A 26984-nucleotide genomic window follows, 5' to 3' on the forward strand; every position below is an offset into this window, starting at 1 on the left:
TATGACGGTTACATGTCACCCTTATGTAAACCCCTTCAAATAAAGTGTTACCGTTTTACCTCACTATAATTTTTTACAGTGACATACTAACAATGATGCATTTAGATGGTAGTCACGTCACCATCAGAAATGTTCACCTTTATTTGCAAATAAATATCCTCATCAACCAGCTCTTACAGTGTGTAAGATCTACAATGTCTCTTTGGAAATCATAGAAAAATAAAATGCAATACTTAGTAATTTACTTGTACTTTGTACAAAACAACTAGCGGTCTCCATTTTGCTCAGCAGTGACGTGCCAAACAAGTGTCTCCTCCTCTCCCCGCTGGGTCAGCTAGCGCAGTTCAGAGACCTCGGACTTCTTCTCCCGCAGTGAGTGGGCTCCTGCTGCAGCGGAGCAGAGGTATGTAAGTGTTGTCCATGTAATCCAGGACATGTGGCGGACATCTCTGGACGCGTGTGTGTGTGTGGGGGGGGGGTTATGGCGCGCCTCCTCTTCCGTTGGGGGGCAGTGGGGAGGATGGGGCACGGGTTCTCGGGTGGGTGGTGATGTATTCCAGAGGTGGCCATCTTGCTGGCCTGGCTTCTACATATTTTGTTTCCAACTCTGTTGTTGTTTGTGATGGGGGGGGGGGGGAGGGAGCACACAAGGTGCCTAGCTGACATGGTGTTGAATGGATGCCTGAACAGAACTCCCTCTTGAAATCTTGTATGCTGACGTTATTTTTCGGTTCAGAACATTTCCAGATTATGTACACGTGGCCCTCTATATATGGACACTTAGATCTCGTTACTGCACATTACATATCCACAAGGGAAAGCTCCATGACTACAGCACACACACTGTATACTCTCACGTTGGCCACGACTACTACACTCTGCACAGCCACTGGCTGAGGCCACTGCTCTACTCTCAAAGTCCATTTGCTAAATAAGAAAGTGTACACTTCTCATTTTTTTTCTCTCCCCATATTTGTCACTGAAACTGCATATATTGCTGATTTAAATAAGAAAATAAAAAATAACATTTACTAGGGCTCTCACATACAGGACTGCACATATAAATATATTTAGATTATAATTGGTAAATGGACTATACACTTCAAAGTCATTAACATTCTTCAACATCATCTCTCCTTACTTTTCAAGTATACGCAAACCAGAACGTCTGGGATCAAATAAATTTGCGAGATGCCTCGTGATGTTTACGTATTGAACCTTAAAATAATTAATATTACGGACAATCCTTCAGATTGCACATCTGTTAGCAGCTACGTGGTCACAAAACATGGAGAATAATTGTAGATTACGTTCTCAAATCTACAGTTCTAAATACTGATACTGTTGCTTGGTATAGACATACTTTTACTGCAAACAAGGCTTACTTAATTTTTTTTCCGTTTGACATGCCAGTCTGCCGAAGTTCAGGCTCTATTGTCAGTCAGAAGCTGCTGGATGTGAAACAAGCAGTCTTGGTAATTGAGTTTGCACACTTGGAAGTAAGCAAGCCAGTCCACTGTCTGCAGGAAAAGTGCCGCCTTGCACCTGCTAAGAACGTAACGTCTGCTTGTGAGGAAGATGGCTGAGGCACAGGCTTGTATTGTCTTGTTTACAATCTCATACATGGAATCCCTTCTCTTGAACTTGGAGCAACTGCAGTCTCAGAGTCTGTATACTGCTGACTATTCGTCTCTGGTGTCCAATCAGCGTAACTCCAATTTGCCTGATGTCTCTAGGACAGAGCGGAGAGAACAGCATTAAAGTCTGAGCAGATATTACTTTGTTCTTTTACAGAGGGTGCCTCTCAACATCTCTCCTCGATCCTCAACGCTCAATCCTGAGGGGCGTTCCCACTGATCTATAACTAAAACTGGATAGACTATCCCATTGTTGCCGCCCCATCTTTCTTTATGTAGATCAGTGAGGATGGAGGCCCGAGGAGGAAGCCGGGAGGATGATATAAACGCTGAATGAGAGGCACCCAGAGACCAAGTGCTAATGATTGTGTCTGTGTGTGTGATACTCACTCGATGCTCATGGTGGTGACGGAGTCCAGTGTGGTGAAGCCGGCGGCCAAAAAGTTATTTTTGTACTGGCTCATTTTGATGGAGTCCAGCCAGTCACCGATGGAGATGAACATCGGGTAATCAGGGACTTCTCCTGGAGACTCCGGTAATCTACGGACATAAGGGGAACGTCTATTACTCAACAACTCTGTCAGAATGTGTCATTCTCCTGGAGACTCTGGTTATCTACGAGCAAAAGGGAAAGGTTTGTTTCAGACAGACAGACAGGCAGACAGACAGACAGACAGACAGACAGACAGACAGACAGACAGACAGACAGACAGACAGGCAGACAGACAGACAGACAGAGGAAGTGTGAGGCGGTAGGCATGTACCCCTGGATGTCCTCCACCAGCGTGAGCAGGCTGCTGGGGTTGCGGATGAGCTTGTCCAGGAAGCTGACGATGTCGGTGAACTTGGGCCGGTGGCTGCGGTCCTTCTGCCAGCAGTGCAGCATGAGCTGGTGCAGCGCCACGGGGCACCCCATGGGCGCCGGCAGCCGGTAGCCCTCCTCTATGGACAGGATCACCTGCGGGCACACACGCCACAAAAGCACACTCGACGTCAAAAGCGCTGCAGACACAAATGCCCATAATGTGATATCTATATAGTTATCCGGCTAGTTTAGGGCAATCACTCTTGGCAGTAATCCAAGCTGTAGTAGTAGTACCACAGTTTTGGGGCTAATGACACCATTGTCCTGTCAATTCAGGCTCAATTATAAAAGCCCTTCGGGGGGTTTTCGGCAGCAGCAGTACTTGTCTTTATGCAGTCTCTTCGCTCCGCTGTAAAACAGCCTGGTTGGCATGGCCTGACACAGCGATTACCTCCCCTGCTCTCCTCTCCTGTCAGGAGCTGGACTCCCCACTCAGCCCCTATCGGCTGGACCCAGACGACTTTGCTGCTGTCTGTGTCAGGGGGGGGAGGTGGGGGGGTGGCCCGAGATCGGCTGGCCTGAGTGCCCTCTGGTCCCCTGCCACCGCTGGCAGCATTTGAGGGATTGGGGGGTGAAGGAGGGCTTTTGTCTGCGAATGCACCTCCAAGCATTTCCTCAGCATGCTCAAATCCTCTTGAAACTGCGGCCCCCTGGGTAAAACTCTTTGGCTGCTGGCTCTAAGGCAGACAGAGCTCGGCATTCAGCTCTGGACACTCGGGCCATGGGGTCAGGAAACCAAGTGCTAACTATGTACCTTTAAACGTGAGGTGTGTATAGTTTTGTTGTAAAGAAATGGTAAGATAGTAAGGTAAAAGCACAACAGAAATGCATTGTCGCTTTTCGGATTTGCCAGTGAAGTTGATTTATGTAATACATTGTTATGACAACTCTATTTTAAGTTGAGAACTACAGTATGCATGTCACTCAAAGTGGAAGATCTCTCAACATCACTTAAACTGGACCCCTACTTTACCACGCTTTTCCTCTACAATATCCTATCTCAAAGGGAGGAGCATGAAATGAACTGCATTAACCAGATCTTCAGCTGTAGTCAAATGAACCCTCCTGAACTCACATCCTGGTTGGACATCTCCCAGTAAGGTCGTTCTCCGTATGACATCACCTCCCACATGACGATGCCGTAGCTCCAGGCATCGCTGGCTGACGAGAACTTCCTGTAGGCGATGGCTTCCGGTGCCGTCCACCTTATGGGGATTTTCCCTCCCTGCAAATGCACCCAATTAGTAGAATACTTAATCGCATGCAATATGATATAGGCAAAATAATAATAACATCTCTGTGGAATGATGTAAACTGTAAGCAGTCGGTTTCTTGAACAGCCAGTTCTTGAATCTAAATCTTTAATAAGTTAACTGTTTTTCAGGCTTTCAGGCTTTGCTGTCAAATACTTTAATAACACAAACCATTATTATTTACTGATCTTTCTTGGACATTTTTATCATTATGTACTAGTCCAATACAGTATACATAACAAAAACAACAAACGCAGCCTCTGTTTCCTCTTGTTTGAGATCAGCCTGCCAGTGTGTAAGAAGATTGCCTTTGCTGTTCAAGCCCCTGAAAGGTTTACCAGGAGCTGAAATTGGTGTGTCCTATCCCCCCATTTCTTCCACATGAGGGCAAAGTCAAATCACAAGTCTCAACAAATCCTTCACGGCTATCTCCCAGTCTGACCAAGACAGCCAGCTCTCTCTGCGAACCGAGATTTCTGTCATGCAGAAAATGGCTTATGGACCTCAGAATGCAATATATCCCACACCAGTGACCAAAAGAATAGAGGTCACACAAGTGTCAGCTGGGGAGGAAAAAAGCTGAATCTAAACTTTTCCACAGCGGACTGTAAAAGACAGCAGCCGCCGAGAGAGAACCGCCTCGGGTGCACTACACACACACACACATCACACACACACGCGAGTCAAATAGAGCTGTTAGTCACACGACACAGCAGCTGACACCGTTCTGTGCCGTGTGAATTACACATGCCTTTTATTGCATGTGTGGTACATAATAATAATAAAACAGCCAGGCTCAACTGGCACAAGCGAGCCGTCCCAACAATCTTTAAATCCTTACGGCTAACATTTGTGGATGAGGCGCGGCCGTGAGCGTTCCTAAAATAACGAGACCCAACGTCTCTGGACGTGACACTTACAGTGGTGGTGTAGGCAGCCTCGGGGTCGTCCTCCAGCACCCTGGACAGGCCGAAGTCCGACACTTTACACACCAGGTTGCTGTTGACCAAGATGTTGCGGGCGGCCAGATCTCGGTGGACGTAGCCCATGTCCGAGAGGTATTTCATGCCCGAGGCGATGCCGCGCAGCATCCCCACCAGCTGGATGACGGTGAAGTGCCCATCATGTTTCTGAAGGGCAAACAGAGAGAGAGAGAGGAGGTGCTCTCACATCACTGACAAGTGGGACAAGACAACAACACACAACACTACAGAGAAAAACAACACAAAACACTACGGAGAAAAACAACACACAACACTATTGAGGAAAACAACAAATGCAGAATGGGAAAGGTCCAGGCTCAGAACAAGCGCCCAAACATAACAGCCTATTATAACCTGGAAACCATGCAATCAGCACAATTATATAGGACGAGAAAATTAGCAACAAGCCAATGTCCCTTTTACGTCTCCCAAAAGAAAGATGGTCAGTTCTTTTTTTTTTTTTGAAGACACATAACGAGTCACGGTATTTTTTGAGGCAGTCACATTGAAGAGGATTTTTGTTTTTGTTGAAAGAATCAAAGCGTCTTTCTCCCTTTTTATGTGGACAGCTTTGACACCCTGCTGTTTTAATCAAAGCGGGAAGGGAAACATGTGAGACGCCTGTCTTCATGTTGCGCCTGGCACCTCCTCAAGCCATCTGCATGTGACAAAGCTGTGATTGGGGATGGTTGCAGGGGTACGGGGGTGTGCAGGCAATCAGATGGCAGATCGGCGCTATCGCGTGTGAAAACGGGGCTATTTATATCGCGGGCGCGCAGACATCACGGGGAGGGGTTTCAAAGGCATGTGATTGTTATGCATAGAATGTTGAAGTCTTCGCACATTATGAAATCAGGTGGCTTTGAGGCTCATCAGAAGCCATAGACAAAAGCATGTCTCGTCTGTGAGCAAAAAAAAATACTGCAGGTTTCAAAAGACAACTTTATTTGGAGCTGAGGACCTCTTTGGTGAAGGACCCCTCCCTTGTGGCCCACTAAGACACAGCATGTGAAACACTTAAAAGCAAATGAATGGGGCTTGGGTGAGACAAGTACTTACTCTCAGGAACGAGTCCAAGGAGCCGTTCTCCATGTACTCCACCACGATCATCACGGGCCGACCTGCGGACAGAAAAGCACAGAGAGGATCTATCACCTTCCCAGCAGCCTCAGCGCCGCCATATTCACTGCTTTGCCTGCACAGCGTGACTGGCATGACAGAAAGTTCTGACAAATTCATTCGCTCCAATTCCAAATGACCAGGGGGCACTTTATATATTTTTTTATTTGCCTTCCTGAAAAGTTCATACAGTATCCTCCCTCCCCTTGAGTCCTTTTTTTTAATCCTTGTTCACCAGCCAAGGTTGAAAACGGGTTCAATCTCCCTCGCATAAAAGTTAATAGGCGATTAGCATGTCATCTCCTTGGCAGCCACGAGTTTGATGAGAGTGTAATCCAGCACTGGATTAAAACACTTTTTTAATTAGTGTGCACTTTTATCCCCACCCTGGGCCGGCCCGGGAAGGGAGCGGGGTAGAGGGAGGACCTGCCGTCCATCTCCTGGGGGTCATGTCACAGGCTAATCCCTCCGACAGTCTCAGTGGATGACTGCTCTCATTACTGGATTACATGCATTACAATGCGCTGATGTATGGACGGCACACTGCGGGGAGATAGCACACCAGGGAAGGGGTCCCGGACGGGGAGCTGGCCGAGTGCCCTGATGATCATCGGCTACTTTTTCCACACAAAGGACCGGTCAGATCCCTCGGCTGAGAGAGGTCAAACAAGGTGTGCTCGGAAATTGGAAATGTAGGCTACCTCCTAACCGGTACATTTGTGGATATGGTCAGGGTGTGAAATTGGAAATCGTTTTTTTTGTAGGTCCAACTTTGCATAGTAATATGGGACGACATGTTGGATGGAAAATGATACATATTTCATAATTTTGGACACTAAAAATGTCTTATCAGTCACATGTTCGGTTGTAATTCACTTTGTTTTTACAGTAAAAAGGCCTTCAGATCACCTCTCCTCGGCCTGGTCATGGGACACTACTTGTCTGGCGTGATTTCATATGTATTAATGAGATTACTCATGATCAGAGGTCCCTACTGTTCAGACTGAAAATGCATTTCACACCACCGTCTCCAAATAAAACAGAGCTTGATTGATTCTGGCTTTGCATGTTCGACGCCGTTTAATGCGACATTCTGTTTACACTTCAAAATACCCAGCTAATTTAGATAATTGGCAAAACAGGCTGGCTATAATCAATCCCCCGCTGGGCCTTTAATCACATGAATACCAAATCATGAATGAGGGAGGGACGGACACAAAGAGAGAGGAAAATAGAGCTCTATCTCCACCACTATTCTTTACAGCGCGCTTAGAGGGCCACATCTTAAATCACGGGCATTAAGCACAGACGCCGTGTGCCACCGTTTATGCCACGGCGGTGTGTGGCAGAGTGGTGGGGAGGTACATGTAGCGTTAGCTGGAAAGCTGCAGCTGGTGTGCTTGGACGGCAGTCGTCTGAAACGGGTAATATTCCTTCATTCAGCTGGAGGAGGAGGGGGGGGGGGAAGCTGCAGCGGGTCCCTGGTCCTGATTGGATTTCTCTATCAGCTTCTTGGCAGGACATCTCCCTGGGCTTGGGAATGAATCCCACCACCACCACCACCTCTCTAATCTCTTGGCCTCGCCACACACACACACACAGACACATTCACACACACACATACATACAAACGCACACACACACCCACGCACGCAGGCACGCACGGACGCACACACACACACACACACACACACACACACACGGAGTGAGAATATATATGCTCAAACGCATACATTCCCCTTCAGCTCATGTCAAGTGAGAGGCTTTCTCCATTGGTATCAGAGCGAGGCTAAAAAGGCACAACACATCCTACACTGCACCTTCATCCTCAGCTGTGTGGGGATTACTGTCACTGTACACAGGTATTGTACACAAGGTACACTGAGCAACTTTTTGGGATGTTCACACACGCTGCTGTATTCAAGTCGGATGGAGCCGAGTGATTTGACAATCTCTCCACCCACATGTATTATTTGGAAGCAGCAGGGATTGCTCCGCCCAACCTTATGCTACTGCTGTGCTGAGCAAAACGTGTCTGTAGTCAGTCAGCTACTACATATCAATGGCAACTTGTTTTTTTTTTTTTTTTCTTCTTCTGACATACTTCTGAAAAGTCTGTTTACACATACAGGTGCACGTCTAGAAAGCATTACGCTGTCTTGCTGCGCAGGTGAAACATAGTTGCACTTCAGTACCTACATTTCTTAATTGGTCTCTGAAGAGGTTGAAAGGTATTGGTATGTGAAGGTACCAGATGGTTTTAGCACAGGAAGTTGAACGGGAATGTAAGGACTGTAGAAAGATGGCAAGTGGCAAGTTTGTCTTTTCTCAGAAATGAGACAGAAATATAGAATCCATAGTCTAGCTCAGGAGGGACAAGAGGGAGGGAAAACATACATGGAACTCGAAACAGGGCAAGTGATTGAGAGAATGAGGGAAAGTGAGAAAGTGTAACAGAGAGAAAGAGGGAGAAGAGAAAATAGATAGATAAGGCTGAAGGAAGTACTGTAGAGAAAGAGAAGCTCAGACAGAGAGGGAGAGAGAGGGAGATAGAGAGAGGGAGAGAGAGACAGAGAGAGGGAGAGAGAGAGAGGGAGAGAAGAGAGGGATGGAGAGAGAGAGAGAGGGACAGAGAGAGAGGGAGAGAGAGAGAGACAGAGAGAGAGAGAGGGAGAGAGAGACAGTTTTTAACCCAAGATAACTTAGCAATTTTCCTTTGAATTTAGAGTTAACTGAAATCTATAAGTTTCCTTTAATTTTAGAATACTTTAAAGCTGAAAGCTATAAGTTTCCTTTTTAACCAAAGATAATCTAGATACATATGTTTAACTTATTTCTGAGTAGATATTTGAATTTAAGACCATATATTTTTAATTATTATAAATGTATTTCATTTTGTTTTTGATGCTTGTGTGTTACCTTCAAAACAGATATTGCATCTGTTTGCACTGTATGATGGCTTTGGCAACACTACTCTTCTACTGTAAGTCATGCCAATAAAGCTCATTTGAATTTGAATTTGAATTTGAATTTGAATTTGACAGAGAGAGAGGGAGAGAGAGAGGGAGAGAGACAGAGAGAGAGAGGGAGGGAGAGAGAGAGACAGAGAGAGAGAGGGAAGAGAGAGAGGGAGAGAGACAGGGAGGGAGAGAGGGAAAGGGACAGAGAGAGGGAGAGAGAGAGACAGAGAGAGGGAGAGAGAGAGGGAGAGAAAGAGAGGGAGAGGGAGAGAGAGAGAGAGGGAGAGAGCGAGGTGAGCTGAGCTGAGCGGTACCCAGCAGATTGGCGACTGCACGCTACAGTGGCGGTGCGTGAGGGGGCTGCTGTGCACTGTGGCATGACAGGCCCGCCGTGCCCGCCGCCTCGCCAGCCGATGGCATATGCGGGGCTGTGACGGATGCCTCTGATGACTCACTCGCCGTGTCAGATGCAGCTGTCCCCCGATAAGCACACTTCCGCGTGTCAAAACCAAAAAAAAGGTGCCTTGTATTTGCTGAGTAGTCCTTCAGGACGGACGGGGAAAGGGTAGGCACAGCACACACACAAATAGATCTCCGATCTGATCTCAGGCCCGCGTGCGAAGTCCCACACACACACACACACACACGCGAGAGAGAGAGCTCTGCCGGAGCAAGTTTTTTAAAATAGAGAGGGGGAGAGAGAGAGCCGTGCCCAAAAGCCTTCAGACTTAAACTGGGTTTGAAGCGCCGTCTCTGACCTGACTTTCCCTCCCTGGCCTCTGCACACTGGCAGCTCCTCTGAAGCAGACTGCAGCTGTGCGCTGGGATCCTCGGCTGACTCACTCACTCCTCGGCTCCTTCCCTTCCAGCCGTCCTTGCCGCCGCTATTTACAACTCATTTTTTTCCCCCCGCTTCTGAACTTGGACTGACATGGGAAAGTGTCTCAAATGCAAACAAAGCGATTACTGCCTCTTTGTAATGACTGCAGTCACTAGCTGCTCTTGCCAAAGGGGGCTGCACTGAAGTGCTAATGGATTGAAAATACCAATATTATTTGTCACCCAGAGGGGAGAGATCAATTATTTTTTGTCCCTGTGCCATCAAAAAAGCAAGATTTATTACCTTCTGGCGAAAACAATCAGTCCATTTATCTCATGAAAAAGGGGGCCCGGGAGTAGCTCGAGTTTTTGCAGTATTAAGAGGTGGTCGTCTAATGAAAAAAATCACACTCTCTCGCGGCGTCGCGAGCAGTTCACGCTTGACTAAGCGCTTATTTATCATCGGAGCAATCCCTCACCCTTGTTCTATCGCCGCGTGATTATCTGGACCTGTGCTCTCCCCCGTGCAGGTGAGCGACTGGCGCTTTCTCAGCGTGATTGATAACACAAACACAGTAATAATTGAAACAGATGGCTTCGTCAGAGAGCCAGTGCTTATTTGCAAGAAGGGGGGGGGGGGGGGGGGACCTGCCGAGAATTTTTAAAAGGGACCTGATCCCGACCCATTCTCACACTAATCATATAATAGCAGCGCAGGTTCACACACCAGGGAGCCCACCGTGATGAGGAGACGAGGCGGTCATTATCTCCTGGCCATGCTGAACAGTATTGCCCAGCTGCCAATAACCCCAGCGCCAGCCACCATAACTGATAGAGAGGAGCGACCCTTAAGAGGGCTTTAGCTTCAGAGACGAGAGCGGCTCTTTAACAGTGCAGCGTCTTCATCAGCTGGGCTTTGCAGCCTTTTCATGCATCAGTAATGCTCCTCTGTTGCTCTAAACGGGGGAGATTTATTTATTTATTAATTCCCTCTGACACCCCAACAGACATATGACAGTTCCCCCCCCCCAGCTTTCACATCCAGAGAGACCCCTGGGACTCCACCCCCCCCCCCCCCCCCACACACACACACACATACACACCACCCTCCCTCTGTCTTTCTCTTTCTCTTTCTCTCTCTCTCCTTTTTCCCCTCTCCCTCTCTCCTGCTCTCTCTCCCTCCTCCCCATCTCTCTGGCCCTCCCTCAGCTCACAGCAGGTGTCAGTGGAGGCTGCAACAGCAGCAGCAGCAGCAGCAGGCTGGATGGAGGGATCCAGAGACGGAAGGAAGGAGGAGGCTGTGTTCTGATCGCTGTGCTCGCTCGCCCCGGCTCCTTTGTTGTGCTGGAGGCTGTTTAAACGGGTCTGCAGGCGCCAGGGCGGAGGATGGCTAATATTCTAAGACGGACCTCATCTGCAGTGATAGGGAGGAAGGAGACGCGGGGGAAACAGAATCCCTCCAGTAACAAAAGCCCTGCGCTGGGCTGGGGAGCTCGCTGGAGCCTCAGTGGAATGCTAATGTCAGTCTGCGCCGAGACACTGCCGGCTTCAAACAGGGGCTCTCTGGCCTACAGGGACTCTTTTACCTCACAGGAGGGTGGATGGATGCTATGTTAGGCAGGTGGCTCCGGCGGCATCAGCAGCAGCCCTTACTTTTAGTCACCACGCCCTCCAGCCTGATGATGTTGGGGTGGTCAAACTGTCCCATGATGCTGGCCTCCCGGAGGAAGTCCTTTCTCTGGCGCTCCACGTAGCCCCCCTTCAGCGTCTTGATGGCCACCGGGATCTCCTTCTTCCCCGGGGTGCGCAGGCGCCCGCTGCACACCTCCCCGAATTCACCTGTGTCACACACACGCGCACACACACACATACACACACACATCAGCAATCTGTCAATCACTGTCCCCCCCGACACAGGGCTGCCAAAAGCAGACTTCACATGCACTGGAATGGCACCCAGACTGTTCTGGGTCATTCAGGGACTATAAAAGAGTAAATTGCCGTAACACAGACAATCCACTAGATGGCAATCATGGAACTCGCACTAGATGAGGCTGTAGTGTGTGACTGGAGTTCAAATGTAATCTAGATGCAATATTTGTTGTTGTATATACCCTATAGTGTACACAGTTATTTTGAGAAAACTGTCAGAGTTCCATCACCGTTTAATTCAAGTAAATTTAGTTTTGTGAAATCTGAAACACATGTGAAACAAGCCGTAGAAAAAAAAGCACATCTAATTCTGGGTTGTAGCTCTTTTATTCTCTTGATATGAGAATATAATGTTGTTCCGCCTGCCCTTCATTGTGGAGAGCACACAGTACCTTAATCAAAGAGGCTTTTTCATATGTATGCTATTGCCTAGGGGCTCAAAAACCCACCTGCACCAATCACCCGCTCAATGCGAATGCGTGACGTGTCAATCTCTTTGGCAAATTCATGCACGGCCTGGGTGGGATCCTCATAGGTGTCGGGATCGATGTACGTCTTTATACCGGGGAAAGGCACTACTGAGGAATCACACAGAGTTTTCATGTGTTAGACAGCACACACAGAAGATGCTTGTGCTATTACTGCAGGCATGTAGCACCACATAAGAATGAATAAATGAAGATATAGCATCATCGATTCAAGATGTGTAGCAGGACATATAGTCATGGGTAATAACAAGGATGGCAGTAATGATGGGAACAAGAATGCAAATGTCCTTTCATTTAAAAGCATAAACATCATACAACAAAATATTAACACACAGACACAAATGCTATAACAATGAATCATATAAAATGCTATACAATTGCTATAAAAAATACATATTGACATATTTCCTATTTTGTTTTGATGGAAACAAGAGATAGGCCGCACTATGCATAAACAATCATTTATTCACACACTTTGGTCAGCACTCTAAAAAGTTATAAGTCTTGAGTGAAGCCTGCTCCTACCTTTATGAACTATTTTGTTTTGACTCCACAAAATTGTAAAACTGAAGCTATTCACTTCTGCACCTCACTTTTAGGATTCCAAGAAGTCTTTGGGGATTCAAGGGACATTTCAGTTTCATGTTCTTTCTCTTGCTATGTTTCTCTCTCTCTCTCTCTCTCTCTCTCTCTCTCTCTCTCCCCCCCCCTCTGTCTCTCCGTCTCTCTCTCTCTGCCTCTCTCTCTCTCTCTCTCTCTCTCTCTCTCTCTGAGGTGCCAGTACAGTGAATGTCCTGGACACAATGAAGAAGCCAGCAAAAGACTCCAATGTTGCCCCCAGTGAACTGCCACCTGCCAGCTGCAGGCTGACTCTCGCTTCGTATCTGGGCAACAGACAGCACGGCTCACACCAGTGATTAGCTCCTCTATTAGCTAATACAGTATTAGCTGTAAGATTTCTCAGCATAGCTGTAAGACTTCTCTACTCTGTTAGCTAATACAGTATTAGCTGTAAGACTTCTCTACTCTGTTAGCTAATACAGTATTAGCTGTAAGATTTCTCTGCTCTGTTAGCTAATACAGTATTAGCTGTAAGACCTCTCTACTCTAATACAGCATAGCTGTAAGACTTACTCTGTTAGTTAATACAGTATTAGCTGTAAGATTTCTCTACTCTGTTAGTTAATACAGCATAGCTGTAAGATTTCTCTACTCTGTTTATAGCTGTAAGACTTCTCTACTCTGTCAGTTAATACAGCATAGCTGTAAGACTTCTCTAGCCTACTCCATTAGTTAATACAGCATACTGTAGCTGTTACAGATTAAAAGATGCCCTATATGCATCACATTGTGTAGTTTACTATGACTGATACTGTTGCTGATAGGACTCCAGGGTGCTACTTTGACTTGTGAACTCCCGATGCTGGCATGCCAGTTGTCTTCTGCCTGCCTACGATGACCAAGTCTGAATAAAATTAATTGCCACGCATTAGCACCCATAGCAGCCATGTCGCATGAGGCAATGAATAATGCATAATATAGTACACATTATAATGCTCATCTTTCAACTGGAGAGCCACACATGCATAAATATGGCATTAGTAAAATAAAATGCTATAAATGCTTCCAAGATTTGTTATTGCAATGGGTTATCACTGTAACAATAAATGAGGGGGGAAAGAAATACAATCTAGAAATTAGTTTTGCATCAGGAAGCATAAGGAGACACAGTAAACATGATCCTACTTTGAAATGCAGAAACACTGATTTCAGCATAAGTAAGCCATTCCAAAGTCCAAATGAAGTTAAACCCGTTTAGACATATTTAATGATAATCACCCGCCTTAGATCTCCACAAATTAATAGTGAATTTCTGTCATCTGTATGTTCCAGACATATGGACAAAGACAGACAGTGTTCCCAGAACCTTATGAGTCACTGGTCGGGTTCCCAATGAGCCCTCACATAGCCATCAAATGCTCACCTTCACTGTGCACTAAGTCGCTCTGAATCAGAATGTCTGCTAAATGCATCAATGTGAATGTACATAATATGAATATCAAATGAGTGCACATGGACTAGACTAATGGAGTCTGACACACTACCACCACCACCACCACCACCGGAGCTTTTGTTTAGTCCAGAATCTGAAGTGCAGCCCTTGTCAAATCTGCTGGTGTGTCAAATTTGCAAATATGCTGATGGTGCTTGCCATTCCTCTAGTCACAGCCAGTCTCATAAGAGGGCCCGGTGTGTCTGTCCAAGTGTGTTGGCGTAGGCACTTATTAATCTCTGTAGCTTAGGCACCCCTGTCTCATTTAGTACATCAGTCATCCCCTGATACGCCCGTGGGATGAAAATGCGGCCAAATAACCAGCAGCCAACTGTTCGGCTGGAGGTAACTAAGACCCTGTTTTTATAAAAGTGTTCAAAGACACTGTTGTTCTGTTGACTTTGTTTGTGGCGATAAAATCAGGTTAAGCACTCGAGTGAGAGAGCGGAAATGAGAGGAGCTATGGCTCAGATGGCTCCCGAAAAAACTGAAACATGCTCTTTGTGCAGATGGAAGGCTAAGGGAAAAACTCGAGCTGAGAGCCTGGGGAGGGGGAGAGACCGAGCACCGGAGGTGACTGCTCCACAATCCGACTGATTTGTTTACAGCCTTTAGTGGAGCACATGGTCTCAACACTGCTCCCAAACACAGAAGAATAAGGCCCCAATGAAGGAAAACAAGAAAACAAACACAAACACAGCAAATGGAACTCCTTTGAACTGGCAGCTTTAGATTGGAATGAATGGCATGCAAATACCAGCCATGCCTCAGCGGAATGGCTGCCGTTCACCAAGGGGCTGCCATCCTGAGTACTTCATTTCCAGTGTTGGGAGAGGAATGTGTGATTGGAACAGCTAGTTTGGCTTTTCTTCGGAAGTGTTGTTTACCATTTACCCCTGAACATAACTCTATAGACCCCAAACAGTTATATAAAGAACAATTAACTGACATAGAATATTTCAAATTTTACACTTTTTATCTTTTTGTGATTCCAAATGAGTTGTTGTTCTACTGGAAGTAATGGTCACCTGCCATTTATCCCTGAACATACAGTAACTCTGTAGACCCCACACAGTTCTATAAATAACCATTAAGCTAAGTGGCCTTTCTTTGGAAGTGTTGTTTGCCATTTACCCCTGAACATAACTCTGTAGACCCCAAACAGTTATATAAAGAACAATGAACTGACATAGAATATTTAACATTTTACACTTCTTTATCTTTGTGACTCCAAATGAGTTGTTGTTCTACTGGAAGCAATGGTCACTGTGTGAGAGACGTGTCTATTTGGGCGGAAGAACACTCACCGTGACCGTTCTGATACTGGGCCCTCCTCTTGTCATCCGACTTCATCTTGGCTTTTATGTACCACTGGCACCTGCCACAGAAACAGACACCAGGAGAGGATCACCAGGACGCCCCATCAAACACACACATGGACACTACACAGCCACTGATAATGATCCAGCATCTGGAAACACATCCTGCTTCTTTTCAGATGGGAGATTGCAGAATGTCACTGCTCTCCTCCATAATCTTTTGCAACAGATTTAATCAGTGGGTGGATTGTGAGACTTGACGATACAGAACCTGTAGCGACAGATTCAAAAGCAAACTCGTGTGAATGGGTGCTGTTTGTACTGTGTGTGGTGGTGGAGCGCTGCCATTGAACGGCAGAGACACACGGAGGACCCCTCTCAGACCGAGCTCCATGTCTGTGACCTTGGTGCAGAGCTCTGAGAAAGCTCTCGGCATTTAACAAAGCACGTGTGTGTGGCTCTGGGTCACTGTTGTGTCACTTCACTTTACAACGAACAAACAGTAACACCAGAGTAAAGTGTCAATATCTCTTTACTGGGTTAAACGGCAGTTCAGTATACGTTACAGTCAAAGCTGGTATATTACTACTCCATAACTATTGTATCAATGCACTGATGGGCACTATAGCGAATGTAGTCATACGCATAACAGAAAGTAGTTATTTCAATACAACTAAAGTAGATCCCATATCTATTTACACATAACAGTCACTCCTGTGTTCTGCTCTCCGGCTCTCCTCTGGGTCTTTGCCTCTGACTTATAGCATCATCTCACGGCCATGAGGAAAAAATGTCTACCTTGGGGTTCCTGCTTCTAGGATTCCCCCAAGGACCCGAGAGCTCTCCCGGAGAGATTAACATATGTCGACATGTGCCCTCTGCTAACCTTGTCAGCAAGCATATTACTGGTCTAGACGGCCTTATCGCCGTAAAGGTATTAGTCAAAACAGCCACGACTAAAGTAGATGCCAAAATGATAAGAATTCAGTCGAGAGAGAGTATAGAGAGAGAGAGAGAGAGAGAGAGAGAGAGAGAGAGAGAGAGAGAGAGAGAGAGAGAAAGGAAGTATCTCCAAGATTCTGTGAGTTGTGTGCTGATTGCCCACTTTCCGAACACCCAGCTGAGGCATAGAGACACCCTGACATGCACACACACACTGCCACACACACATTGCCACACACACACACACACACACACTGCCACACTGCCACACACACACACACACACTTGTAAGTGGAGGAGTGAGCTCTGCCAACACTTTTCTTGATTTCTTCAGCTTCCTCGTACAAGCACTTGGAGGAAGTAAGATTAGCGGTGCGCGTCGTGCACTTTGGATTTCATCGAGAGTCATTTCCCTCATTACAGCACCTCGCACATTTACATTCCAGCAGATGGGGCCTGGCTATTCATAGCGCGCTCTTCACACACTTAAAAAAGGGTTCGCTTGGCATGAAATCTCATCATATTTTTGAGTGGATCTCTCGCACAGCCCCTCCAGCACACACTCTCAGCTAGGACTAACTTTAATTAATTTTATCACATGGCTCCTGGATCGCAATTAAGATTTTTCCTACACGATCCCTTGCAGGATGGGTAACGGGCCTTGCTTAGCAGGCCCTCAGGAAATAAGGAGCTTTCTTGGGAGACACCTCCGTGTGTACCCATCTCCCAGATAAAGCAATTAGACAGCCCATTAGTGCTTGCATGCGTGGAGGAGGCCGGCGTGGCGTGGCAGCCATCCATGGGGCTGGGTGGAGAGGAGAGGGTGTGTGTGTGTGTGTGTGTGTGTGTGTATGGGGGTGGGTGGAGAGGGGAGGGGGGGCAGGCTGCTGCTGCTGGGAGACGGGAGGAAAGCTCCAGAGAGGCCCCTCCACGGCTAATGGCACGCAGCTGAGTGGAGACAGCAGAGAGGGCGGCGTTGCAGGACAGCTGAAACTTTGTGGTGAGGAGTGAGTGTGTGTGTGTCTGTGTGTATGTGTGGGTGTGTCTGTGTGTGTTCCAGTGAGAGTAGTTCTGCTCTTGTATGCGCAGTGACCGAGTTATAGTGTGTGTGTGTGTGTGTGTGTGTGTGCTTGTGTATGGGTGTGTGTGTGTGTGTGTGTGTGTGTGTGTGTGTGTGTGTGTGTGTGTGTGTGTTTGCATGTGTGTCTGCCTGCCTGTGAGAATGCAACACAAAACAAACATCTTGAGCAGTGTGTGTGTGTGTGTGTGTGTGTGTGTGTGTGTGTGTGTAGAAAGTGCAAAATGTAGAAGTCTGTTTATTCCAACTCTGTGGAAAGACATCTTGCCTTTGGGAGCCAAATAAAAACAGGTGGTTTTTGAGGACAGAGAGAGTGACAGAAGGGAATGTCTTTCTCTTTACTTTCTTTAACTAGATGAACTGAGATGACACTAAAGCCTCCTGATGGGGTGAACCTCCACATCAGTGTTGGACACATGAGGAAGGTGCGGCGTATAGTACACACAGACAAGGAATTGGACCTGTCACAGTCTTGGCATTAGTTTGATGATTATTGTAGCTGTCACCAGACGGTGTGTGTGTATGTGTGTGTGTGTGTGTGTGTGTGTGTGTGTGTGTGTGTGTGTGTGTGTGTGTTGTACGTGTGTGTGTTGTACGTGTGTATGTGTGTGTGTGTGTGTGTGTGTGTGTGGTGTACGTGTGTGTGTGTGTGTGTGTGTGTGTGTGGTGTACGTGTGTGTGTGTGCACGCGCATGTGTGTGTGTGTGTGTGTGTGTGTGTGTGTGTGTGTGTGCGCGCGCGCGCGTGCGTAGCTCAGCCCTCTCTATCTCTGCTGTCTGACTGACAGCATTCCCTCCACTGCTGGCATGGTGGCAGACAGCTGCTGTCCTGTTGTCTGGAGCTGTGTAAAAGAAGACAGTTTCCCACCAAGCCCTGTGACAGAAGAGGAATAGGACAGAGACCACCAGCTCCTTCATATAGCAACACAAATCAACTCTAAAGGCCATGGCTGCTGCTGATGATTAGAATAGCCATCTTTAGCCTAGATTTGCCACCATGAGGGCTTCCTTCAGAGACCACTTCAAAGTCCATCTGAACAATGCATTCAGTTGTCAAATGTGATTCTTTGTATTGGCCAAGCTGTCAGTAGGTTTTGAAACTGTTACAGTGAAAAACAGCATTAATATTGCAATCCTTAGCATAATAAAATCTCGAAGGGCATTTTTTAAATTCGTCTGGGGTGAGATTTGGCCCAGTCTGGTGAGATGTCGGAGAGGAAGACCCACAAGTGTCATCCCTGATTGTAATTGACCATTAAGGACATGGAGAGAGCGGGACTCCGCATCAGGCCAGCCGACAGCGGGCGAGGGGTGTGTGTGTGAGTGTGTGTGTGGGGCGGGGATGGGGGGGGGGTAACATGATGTGTGCTGTCAGATTAGAGCAGCATGTCACACGGGTGTGGAGGAAAAGCTCGCTGATGGACAGAGCAGATAGCCAGCGTTCATCTGCTGAAGGAGGAGTGCAGGAATAAGAAGTGGCACTATCGACCCCCGCTGATGGGGTCACTCAATTCATTAAAACACCAGTGACATGTGGCTCTGGCGCCCCGGCCCCTGCTACAGCCCCCCCCATACCCCCCACCCCCCATACCCCCCACCCCAGCCTCTGGTGCTGTCCGGCGGGCCAGGGGTGCACACTGCGCTGGTGTATTTACTCTGGGAGACCCAGAAAAGGGAATGGAGATGGAGTCAATATGGCCAGAGGAGGCTGCGGAGGGGAAAGCAATGTTTCATTTGGTCATTGATTCATTTTCGTCCTGATGTGTCAGATGGTCTCTCTCTTATCCAGAACATCTTGGACACCACACCAACAGTGCGCATGGACGTGACCAAAATGAAATGTGAAAGTCTGTAGTGAGGCCAAAAAGGGCTATTTAGCATAACTAGAGTATTAAACAGTGAGACATAGTGGGAAAGTAATATCAAACAAGCCTAAACAAACAATTGCTTTTTACGTAATCTTATTTCTAAAGATTACAAAGCACTCCAAACATGATTCCCTCTCGCTAAAGTGTGTTGTTTACCCACCGACGGCCATGTTTATTAGGGCTTGTCACACCTCAGCAGGTGTAGTTGCTGACTACAGCGGCTGCAGACATCTCTGTAGTGGCTTTGTACAAACTGTAGATGGGCACATTCATATACAGTAGACTGTATACTGTAGGGTTGTGTGTGTGTGTGTGTGTGTGTGTGTGTGTGTGTGTGTGTGTGTGTGTGTGTGTGTGTGTGTGTGCATGTGTGTGTGTGTGTGTGTGAGTGTGCGTGCGTGTGTGTGTGTGCTGGGAACTAAAAAAAAGGGACGGGATGGACTTCCTCTCTGTGCATGTGAACTCAATGCTTTGAGAGGTTGAGTGATGTTCTCCCATTAGCCAATACTGTTCCACACTCTAAACTGCCTGCTTCAGCTATTTCCCGGTGACATTATAAAGCTCCACACCCACTCAATGCAAAGTGAAACTCGGGGCAAATAAATATGAGATGACCTCTGGTTTCTCTTGTTATGGTGCTTTTATGGAAGTGGAGACAGCCACACCAACGCAGCCAGTAAAATACAAGCACGAGCAGAGTTCAGTGGCGAGCTAGGATTCTAAAAACACACTTACCGGTCTACAATTATAACTTTAAACTTCTAACCTTTCACAGATTGCCTGCCGTGAGGACCGGCAAAGACTTTCTTCATGTGCAGCCATTTGAATTTTAAGAGGACCACACGAAAATCACTCGCTGAGTAGCCAATCATGTTGGAACGGTTCACCGTTAACTAGCTTCCATATTTCAGTCTTTCTTCTTCACCTCAAAGTTAAAACAATTTCAAAGCCGCGCCTGTTCTTTAATAGAGGGCCAAGTTGTAAATGAAATCGCCATGTCTTTTCCACTGTGCTGGAGAGGAGGGTGTTTGCTGCTTTTGTTCACGCAGCACAAAACACAGATATGAGCAGTCAGCATAACTGGGTTAGGTGAACTGAAGCATACATCGGAGCGTGTACATATTTTTGGAGCTCTTACGCAAGAGCACGCTGTATCTAAATCTGCCGCGCGTGACATATCACTCCCGTCCAATGCATGCAACACTTCTTCTCGTGCCATGTCGTCTTTAGCCAACACCAATGCCAACCCGGTGCCAGGGAACGAGGGCCCACTACCAAAGCCCACTTCATCACATAAGCCCTGAAAATGCCTCCGCAAATGTGCACCCAGTCAGAGTCCCTGCCTAAATCAAGCATGGTGTACATTAGGGTGACCAGACGTCCCCAGTCTCAGGGGACAGTCCCCTTTTTTCGTTGCTTGTCCCCGGGAAAATACAAAAAAAACGACCTATGTTTTCTGAAGATAACACTTGTACAGTATGTATTTCAATCAGATTGATAGTCAAACTGAAAAAGTCCCTGTTTTTCCCCCACATCTTTGGGATGATGTCCCCGGTTTTGGTCTCAGACATCTGGTCACCTTAGTGTACATATCAGAGTGTGGCGGTGGAACGGGCTCCCTGGCATGGGGGTGTGACCCAGACGGTGGGGGCTGGCCGTGGGAGGGAGCTGCCCAGTCTCGGTGCTCGGCCCGTGGGTGTGTGTGGGTGTCTCTGAGCCCCCCTGTGGTCCCCCAGACCGCCGTCTCCCTCCAGCCTCCACAACACAACAGGACATCACTCACGCACAACTGGCTGAGCGGCATCAGCACGGCTGCTCTCTCCACACATGCTACTAAATTAGCCGGAAAAACACGGTGCAATGAATCGGAAGTGTTGAGGGATGGACTCCGCTGCTCTTTTTTTCCTTCCCTTCCTTCCTTGTGCTTCCCTTCTTTTCTCTCTCTCTCTCTCTCTCTGTCTCTCTCTCCCTCCTGCTTTGGCCAGATATCTATTCACTGGCTTGTTTTAAGTCCTTCTGAGTGCAGGGCCACTGAATGAGATGTTAATAATAACAGCGCTAGCTCACACAGAGTGGGCCGGCACCCTGGGCAGGGGAGGGCTGTGGACCGGACAGATAGGTTTTAGGGGCTCGCTGAATTATTTGCATCATAACAGGTAGTCACATTTAGACCCAGCTATGTAAGACACACACACACACACACACACACACACACACACACACACACATTCTCTCTCTCAAACACACACACACACACACACACACACACACACACACACTTACAGTATACAGTACATTATAAATATTATGTGGATGATGAACAGTATATTGTGTTGCTATTTATTTGTGTATCACTTTGGACAAAGGCGTCTGCCTACACAATAACAATAACCATATACGCACACACACACACACACACGACTGAGAGAGAGAAAGAGACGACACACGTCACTGAGCATATGGTCAAGGGGTCCATGCCCAAAATCCAGCTGAGCCTATGACTCAGACAAGGTCCTGTATTATTATGCTAGTCGCCAGTCTTTTGCCTGATAGTTCAGGTGTCTGCTACTGCAGGATATACTGTACATTAGAATGGCTAAAATAAACACCAATATGAATTCACATTCTCATGGTGAATCAATTTCTAATTACAGCAAAGCTGTAATGAGGTTAAGTCAATTATGCTCAGCAGAATGAAAAGGTATTCATTCCAGCAGAGTGCAGTATTAACTTTGTTGTAAAAAAAAACAAAACAACGATATTGAAATAAATCTTTGAGGCATCATTTCTAGTGTGCAAGACTTGTATTGCAGTTCAACACTATTGCTGACAGAATTACTTAATCACATTAAAAACCACTAATCTGGGGTTCAGCACCCCAAATGGTGAATCGATTGGAATATATGCTGATGTATTCTTAATGTCTCACAGCTAGAGATGAATCACATGGATAGATGCTTGGATGCACCATATTGGAGAGTACAACTATGATATACGCTACAGTCTAATATGCAGTCACAACAACCATTAAAGTTATGATTTTGGTTTACAATTCATACCTACACAAACACATGCACCTTATGCCTGATACTGAAGCAATATGATGGCAGTAGGAAATGCACCGTGCAACTGCCTAATTAGATTTACTCCTTCATTTTGCTCAACATGGTAAAAAAGACAATTCATGTCCACAATAAACAAGGAGAATCTTACATCATTAGTTCAATGTCACTGCCTCCATTAGTTCCACTGACAACACAATGCACTGCATTGGGAGACCTCATCAGCTGTGTTCTCATTTCATACAGACACAACAAATAAATAAAGGTTTAATCACCACTCCATGGAAATGTTTTGGAAAATGACCACCATCACCATAATAACGGCAGCATTCAATTGTGCTTAAGTGAGTTTAAAAACAGGAGAGCCATAACTACATTGCGGTATGAAAATAAAAATGATATCTTCAAAGCTGAACGGTAACCCTGGCATAACAGCCTTTACGATATCAAAGGCAATTACTACTCCTGTGTTAAGCATTTATCTCCATATATACATACAGTAGCCTATAGCATGTTGCTGATGTATTAAAACATAATAACAGGTGGAGGGTAGGCCGTCGGTATTAAAACATAATAACAGGTGCAAAGTAGGCTGCAGGTATTAAAACATAATAACAGGTGCAGGGTAGGCTGCAGGTATACAGTATACATAATGACAGGTGCAGTGTAGGCTGCAGGTATATACATAATAACAGGTGCAGGGTAGGCTGCAGGTATACAGTATACATAATGACAGGTGCAGGGTAGGCTGCAGGTATATACATAATGACAGGTGCAGTGTAGGCTGCAGCTCTTACCGTCCAGTGATGAGGAAGAACAGCGTCAGGATGACCAGCAGGGTGAAGCCGCCGACGGAAGCTGTGACAATGACCAACACCTGGCCCTGGTCAGCGGCCATGTCTGAAGCTTGGAAGAGAAACGGAACATATCACAATGGGACATGCACACACACACACACACACTCACACACACACACACACACACACACACACACACACACACACACACACACACACACACACACACACACACACACACACACACACAAACACACACACACACACACACACACACACACACACACACACAGATAAATATAGACACAGTCTAGGTACAGGTTAAACAGACATGCTTTCAGATAAGGTCTTCAGTGTTCAACACCGCTCATAAGCTCAAACTCACATTTATATTCAAGCTCATAACCCACACAACCAGATTCTGTGATGATGGAATATACTGTAGTAGCTCAGTGAATACCCCCATGCTCACATTATACTGTAACATGCACTATCTAAGCATAACATATGAAAAATATGACATTATGATAATTGTTGTCTTTTCCTGACTGGCAACTGAACCGGATGCCGAAAACTTTATTGAAATCGTGTTACTCCGAGGAAACCCCTTCAGCATTCTTAGAGGTGCAATTCACCCTGAAATTACCATTTAAAAAGTAATTATTAATCTAAAAGCTTGATTTAACATCAAGAAATTTCTTCAATTTTCCTCTATTACACTAGATTAATCATGGCTGAAAATAGAAATCTTCAGGAAGAAAAAAAAATCACATATGATGCAAATCAATCAATCAATCAATGGCAGAAAAAAAAACCCTAAAGCGGAAACAAAAGCAAAAGAAGAGAAGAGAGAAGGAGGAAAGAGAGAGAGAGAGGAGAGCGAGTGAGCGAGCGAGTGAACGAGTGCGAGACAGCGAGGGGGGGGGGGATCAAGCGCTGCGGGTGTGTGAGGGGAATTCAAATAAGCATCTCTGATGCCGGGCGACAGGGATGGACAGGGGTAATTAGCAGCCCTCGTTTGATGAAGAGGGGGGGACTGCAGATCTCAATAGCAGATTACTTCACAGGAACTTTCACCCAAGACGGGTCCGGGCGCGCTCGCTCGGCGAAAAAAAAAAAAAGGTATAATTAATGGAGTGTGTGTGCGATTCGCGGCGAGCTAATGAGTGTTGAGACGCGGGCAGAGACGAGCCACCGGAGGCTGGCGCGTCAGAGCGTCGGAGCGCCCGCGCGGGGGTCGTACCACCCTCTACCTCCATTCACATCACAGCCCTCTCACCGAGCCCCGCTCCCCACAAAGCACCTCACCTCTCCTCTCTCTCTCTCTCTCTCTCTCTCTCTCTCTCTCTCTCTCCTCCCACCACCACGGGCCCCTCTCGCCACAGAATCAGCTCAAATAACCATGGAGAGGTGGAATGAGAAAAATGTTCAATGACCTGAAGACTTACCTATTTATTACCTAAGAGATATTTATGGCATGGTGTCAAATATAAAATCATAATAAGAAATCAGAAAAAAGAAATAAAACAAAAAGATAAAACTGATTGCCGAAATGCTTGGGGTACTGTGGGCCAAGCGAGCTGGCGAGTTTGGCCAGCGAGGTTATGGACATAATAGGTTCATGCTCTGTCTACAATCCACTGGCTCTAATTTGATTGTTCTCGAACCATTGGCGTTTATTGTTGAGAGGCCAGTGAGCATCCCTTTTTTTTTATCTGGGGTGGCATAATGGCAATAAGTGCCAGAACCTTTTTCAAATGTGATTATCCTTTATTTCCGCATGCATGCGGGGCGGATGAATATTCAATGTGGCCCGAGCGAGCGAGTGAGTGAGGGGGGGGGCTGGAGTCTGCCACGCGACAGGGGAAAGACCCGGCACCGGGCCGACAGCGGCGGCAGCTGTGGCACACACAGGAGACACCATCACCTACCAGATGGGCTGGCGTGCCCCAGCAGAGAGAGAGAGAGAGAGAGAGAGAGAGAGAGAGAGAGAGAGAGAGAGAGAGAGAGAGAGAGGGAGGGAGGGAGAGAGAGGGAGAGATAGAGGGAGAGAGAGAGCGAGAGAGAGAGAGATAGAGGGAGAGAGAGAGCGAGAGAGAGAGAGAGAGAGAGAGAGAGAGAGAGAGAGAGAGAGAGAGAGAGAGAGAGAGAGAGAGAGAGAGAGAGAGCCTTACCCTCGTCCCCCGTCTCAAACTCAAAGTTGGGGCTGTAGCTGGTGTAGCCGGCGGGGGTGCGCGCGCGGATGTGGAACACGTACACGGTGGACGGCTTGAGTCCGGCGATGATGACGCTGGGCACCTTGCTGCGCGTCGAGGAGTAGCTGAGCTGCTCGTGCTCCTGGGGGACACGCCAGAACAAGACAAGTGACCCCCGGGCTCCCCCATGGACACACCACATCAGCACCACATCTGGCCCACACACAACTGGCCATTACAGGGGGGGGGGTCGTTATTGGGAGTCTATGGGCTCTTCTCATTCGCCTTTTTATCTACAGTATCCTCCCTTCCTTCCTTCTTTCCTTCCTTGGTCTCCCGGCTCGTTCCCACTGATCTAGATAACGAATGATGGGGCAGCAACAATGGGATACTGTATCCAGTGTTCTTTATAGATCAGTGGGACCGAGCTGGAGGACCAAGGAGAGAGGGGTTGAGAAGAGCCCTATGTGTCATGTGTTTCACCTGAGAGAGAATGTAGAGTTATTCTGACTGATGTAAAGAGTCAATAGACAGTACAGTGTGTTCTGTTGTGAGGAGCATCTCTACCTTTTCATAGTACTTGATCTCATAGTCCAGCACGGGCAACGGGGGCTGTTCCGCTTCCTTCCAGGAGAGGGCGATACTGTTCTGGGACGCCCAGTCCTTCTGCACCATGCCCACCAGAGAGGGACCTGCGGGGGCGCGGGAGAGGTTAGATAACCTGCAGGCAGGCAGCACCTCCATCACCCCTCCTCTTCCTCCTCCTCTTCCTCCCGCTCCTCATTAGTCTGCATTACTCCTGCTAATGAGAGGAGTCATATGACCCTGCCGGGGACTGGGGGTCGCCTGCTCCACGGCCCTGCCAACACTGACACAGGAGCGCAGCCAGCCATCCACCAGGAGACTGTCAAGGAGCGCACCGCAGCGCACCGCCCTAATGCATTCCTCAAGGCCGGAGAGAGCGGGACACATCAAGGCTGGATCTAATAACCGCATCTACTGTTTACACAGAAGCGTGGAGGACACTTTTCAGGACATAATACTTCTACAACACATGCAAAATAGATTGTGTCTGTGACATATTGCGTGATGTAAGCCTCTCTTATCAAATTCCAGCCGGCGAAATCGATTCACAGTGTGAGACTCAGCAATTTTTTTTCTCCGCCGTTATTTCTTTCTGAGGCGTTATTGGGAGGCACAACACCGCCTAATGTGTCGGTTAAACAGATTCAGGTGCTGGAACTTTCCAAAAGGGCCTCCAGAGTTTTACACCCTAATCCAGGATTTTACACCAATCATTTGCAATCACTGGGGGATGGGGCTATAACACATATTTAAAGCAAGGGTATTACACAGCTTTTATCCAGCCATTGAAACGCCAACCAGAGCCAGACAAGTTTTCTTTACTAATTGAAAGCATGGGTATTTATCAAGGGATATTAGATCTGCGTGAATAATATTAATGGCCCGGACAGAATTTTCACTGACTAAATGTTCACTCTTGGCCCACTAAAAAAGCCATTGGGTAATAATAACTTTGGTGTAATTAATGACCCATTAGGACTGTAATTGTGCCAGTGGAGAGGGAAGTTCTGAGAAGATTAAATAGATGGAA

General features: G+C 47.0%; 1 protein-coding gene across 2 annotated transcripts in view; it reads right to left on the reverse strand.

The window, feature by feature from the left end:
- Positions 1–682: 682 nt before the first annotated feature.
- Positions 683–26984, reverse strand: part of LOC134078609 (ephrin type-A receptor 6-like) — a 113095-nt gene continuing 86793 nt past the window's right edge. Inside the window, exons 6-17 of one of the 2 annotated variants that reach the window (XM_062534660.1) lie at positions 25937–26061; positions 25349–25511; positions 23175–23283; positions 15417–15487; positions 12018–12143; positions 11290–11475; positions 5798–5859; positions 4676–4885; positions 3578–3727; positions 2402–2595; positions 2028–2177; positions 683–1732 (exon numbers count right to left, since the gene is read on the reverse strand). In XM_062534660.1, the coding sequence (XP_062390644.1) occupies positions 1618–1732; positions 2028–2177; positions 2402–2595; positions 3578–3727; positions 4676–4885; positions 5798–5859; positions 11290–11475; positions 12018–12143; positions 15417–15487; positions 23175–23283; positions 25349–25511; positions 25937–26061 (1661 nt within the window). In that variant the 3' untranslated portion in view covers positions 683–1617. Of the gene's footprint in view, positions 1733–2027; positions 2178–2401; positions 2596–3577; positions 3728–4675; positions 4886–5797; positions 5860–11289; positions 11476–12017; positions 12147–15416; positions 15488–23174; positions 23284–25348; positions 25512–25936; positions 26062–26984 lie in introns of both variants that reach the window. The other variant, XM_062534659.1, reaches the window with a different exon arrangement.

Source organism: Sardina pilchardus, chromosome 4, assembly GCF_963854185.1.
Source record: "Sardina pilchardus chromosome 4, fSarPil1.1, whole genome shotgun sequence".
Classification (NCBI taxonomy): Eukaryota; Metazoa; Chordata; class Actinopteri; order Clupeiformes; family Clupeidae; genus Sardina; species Sardina pilchardus.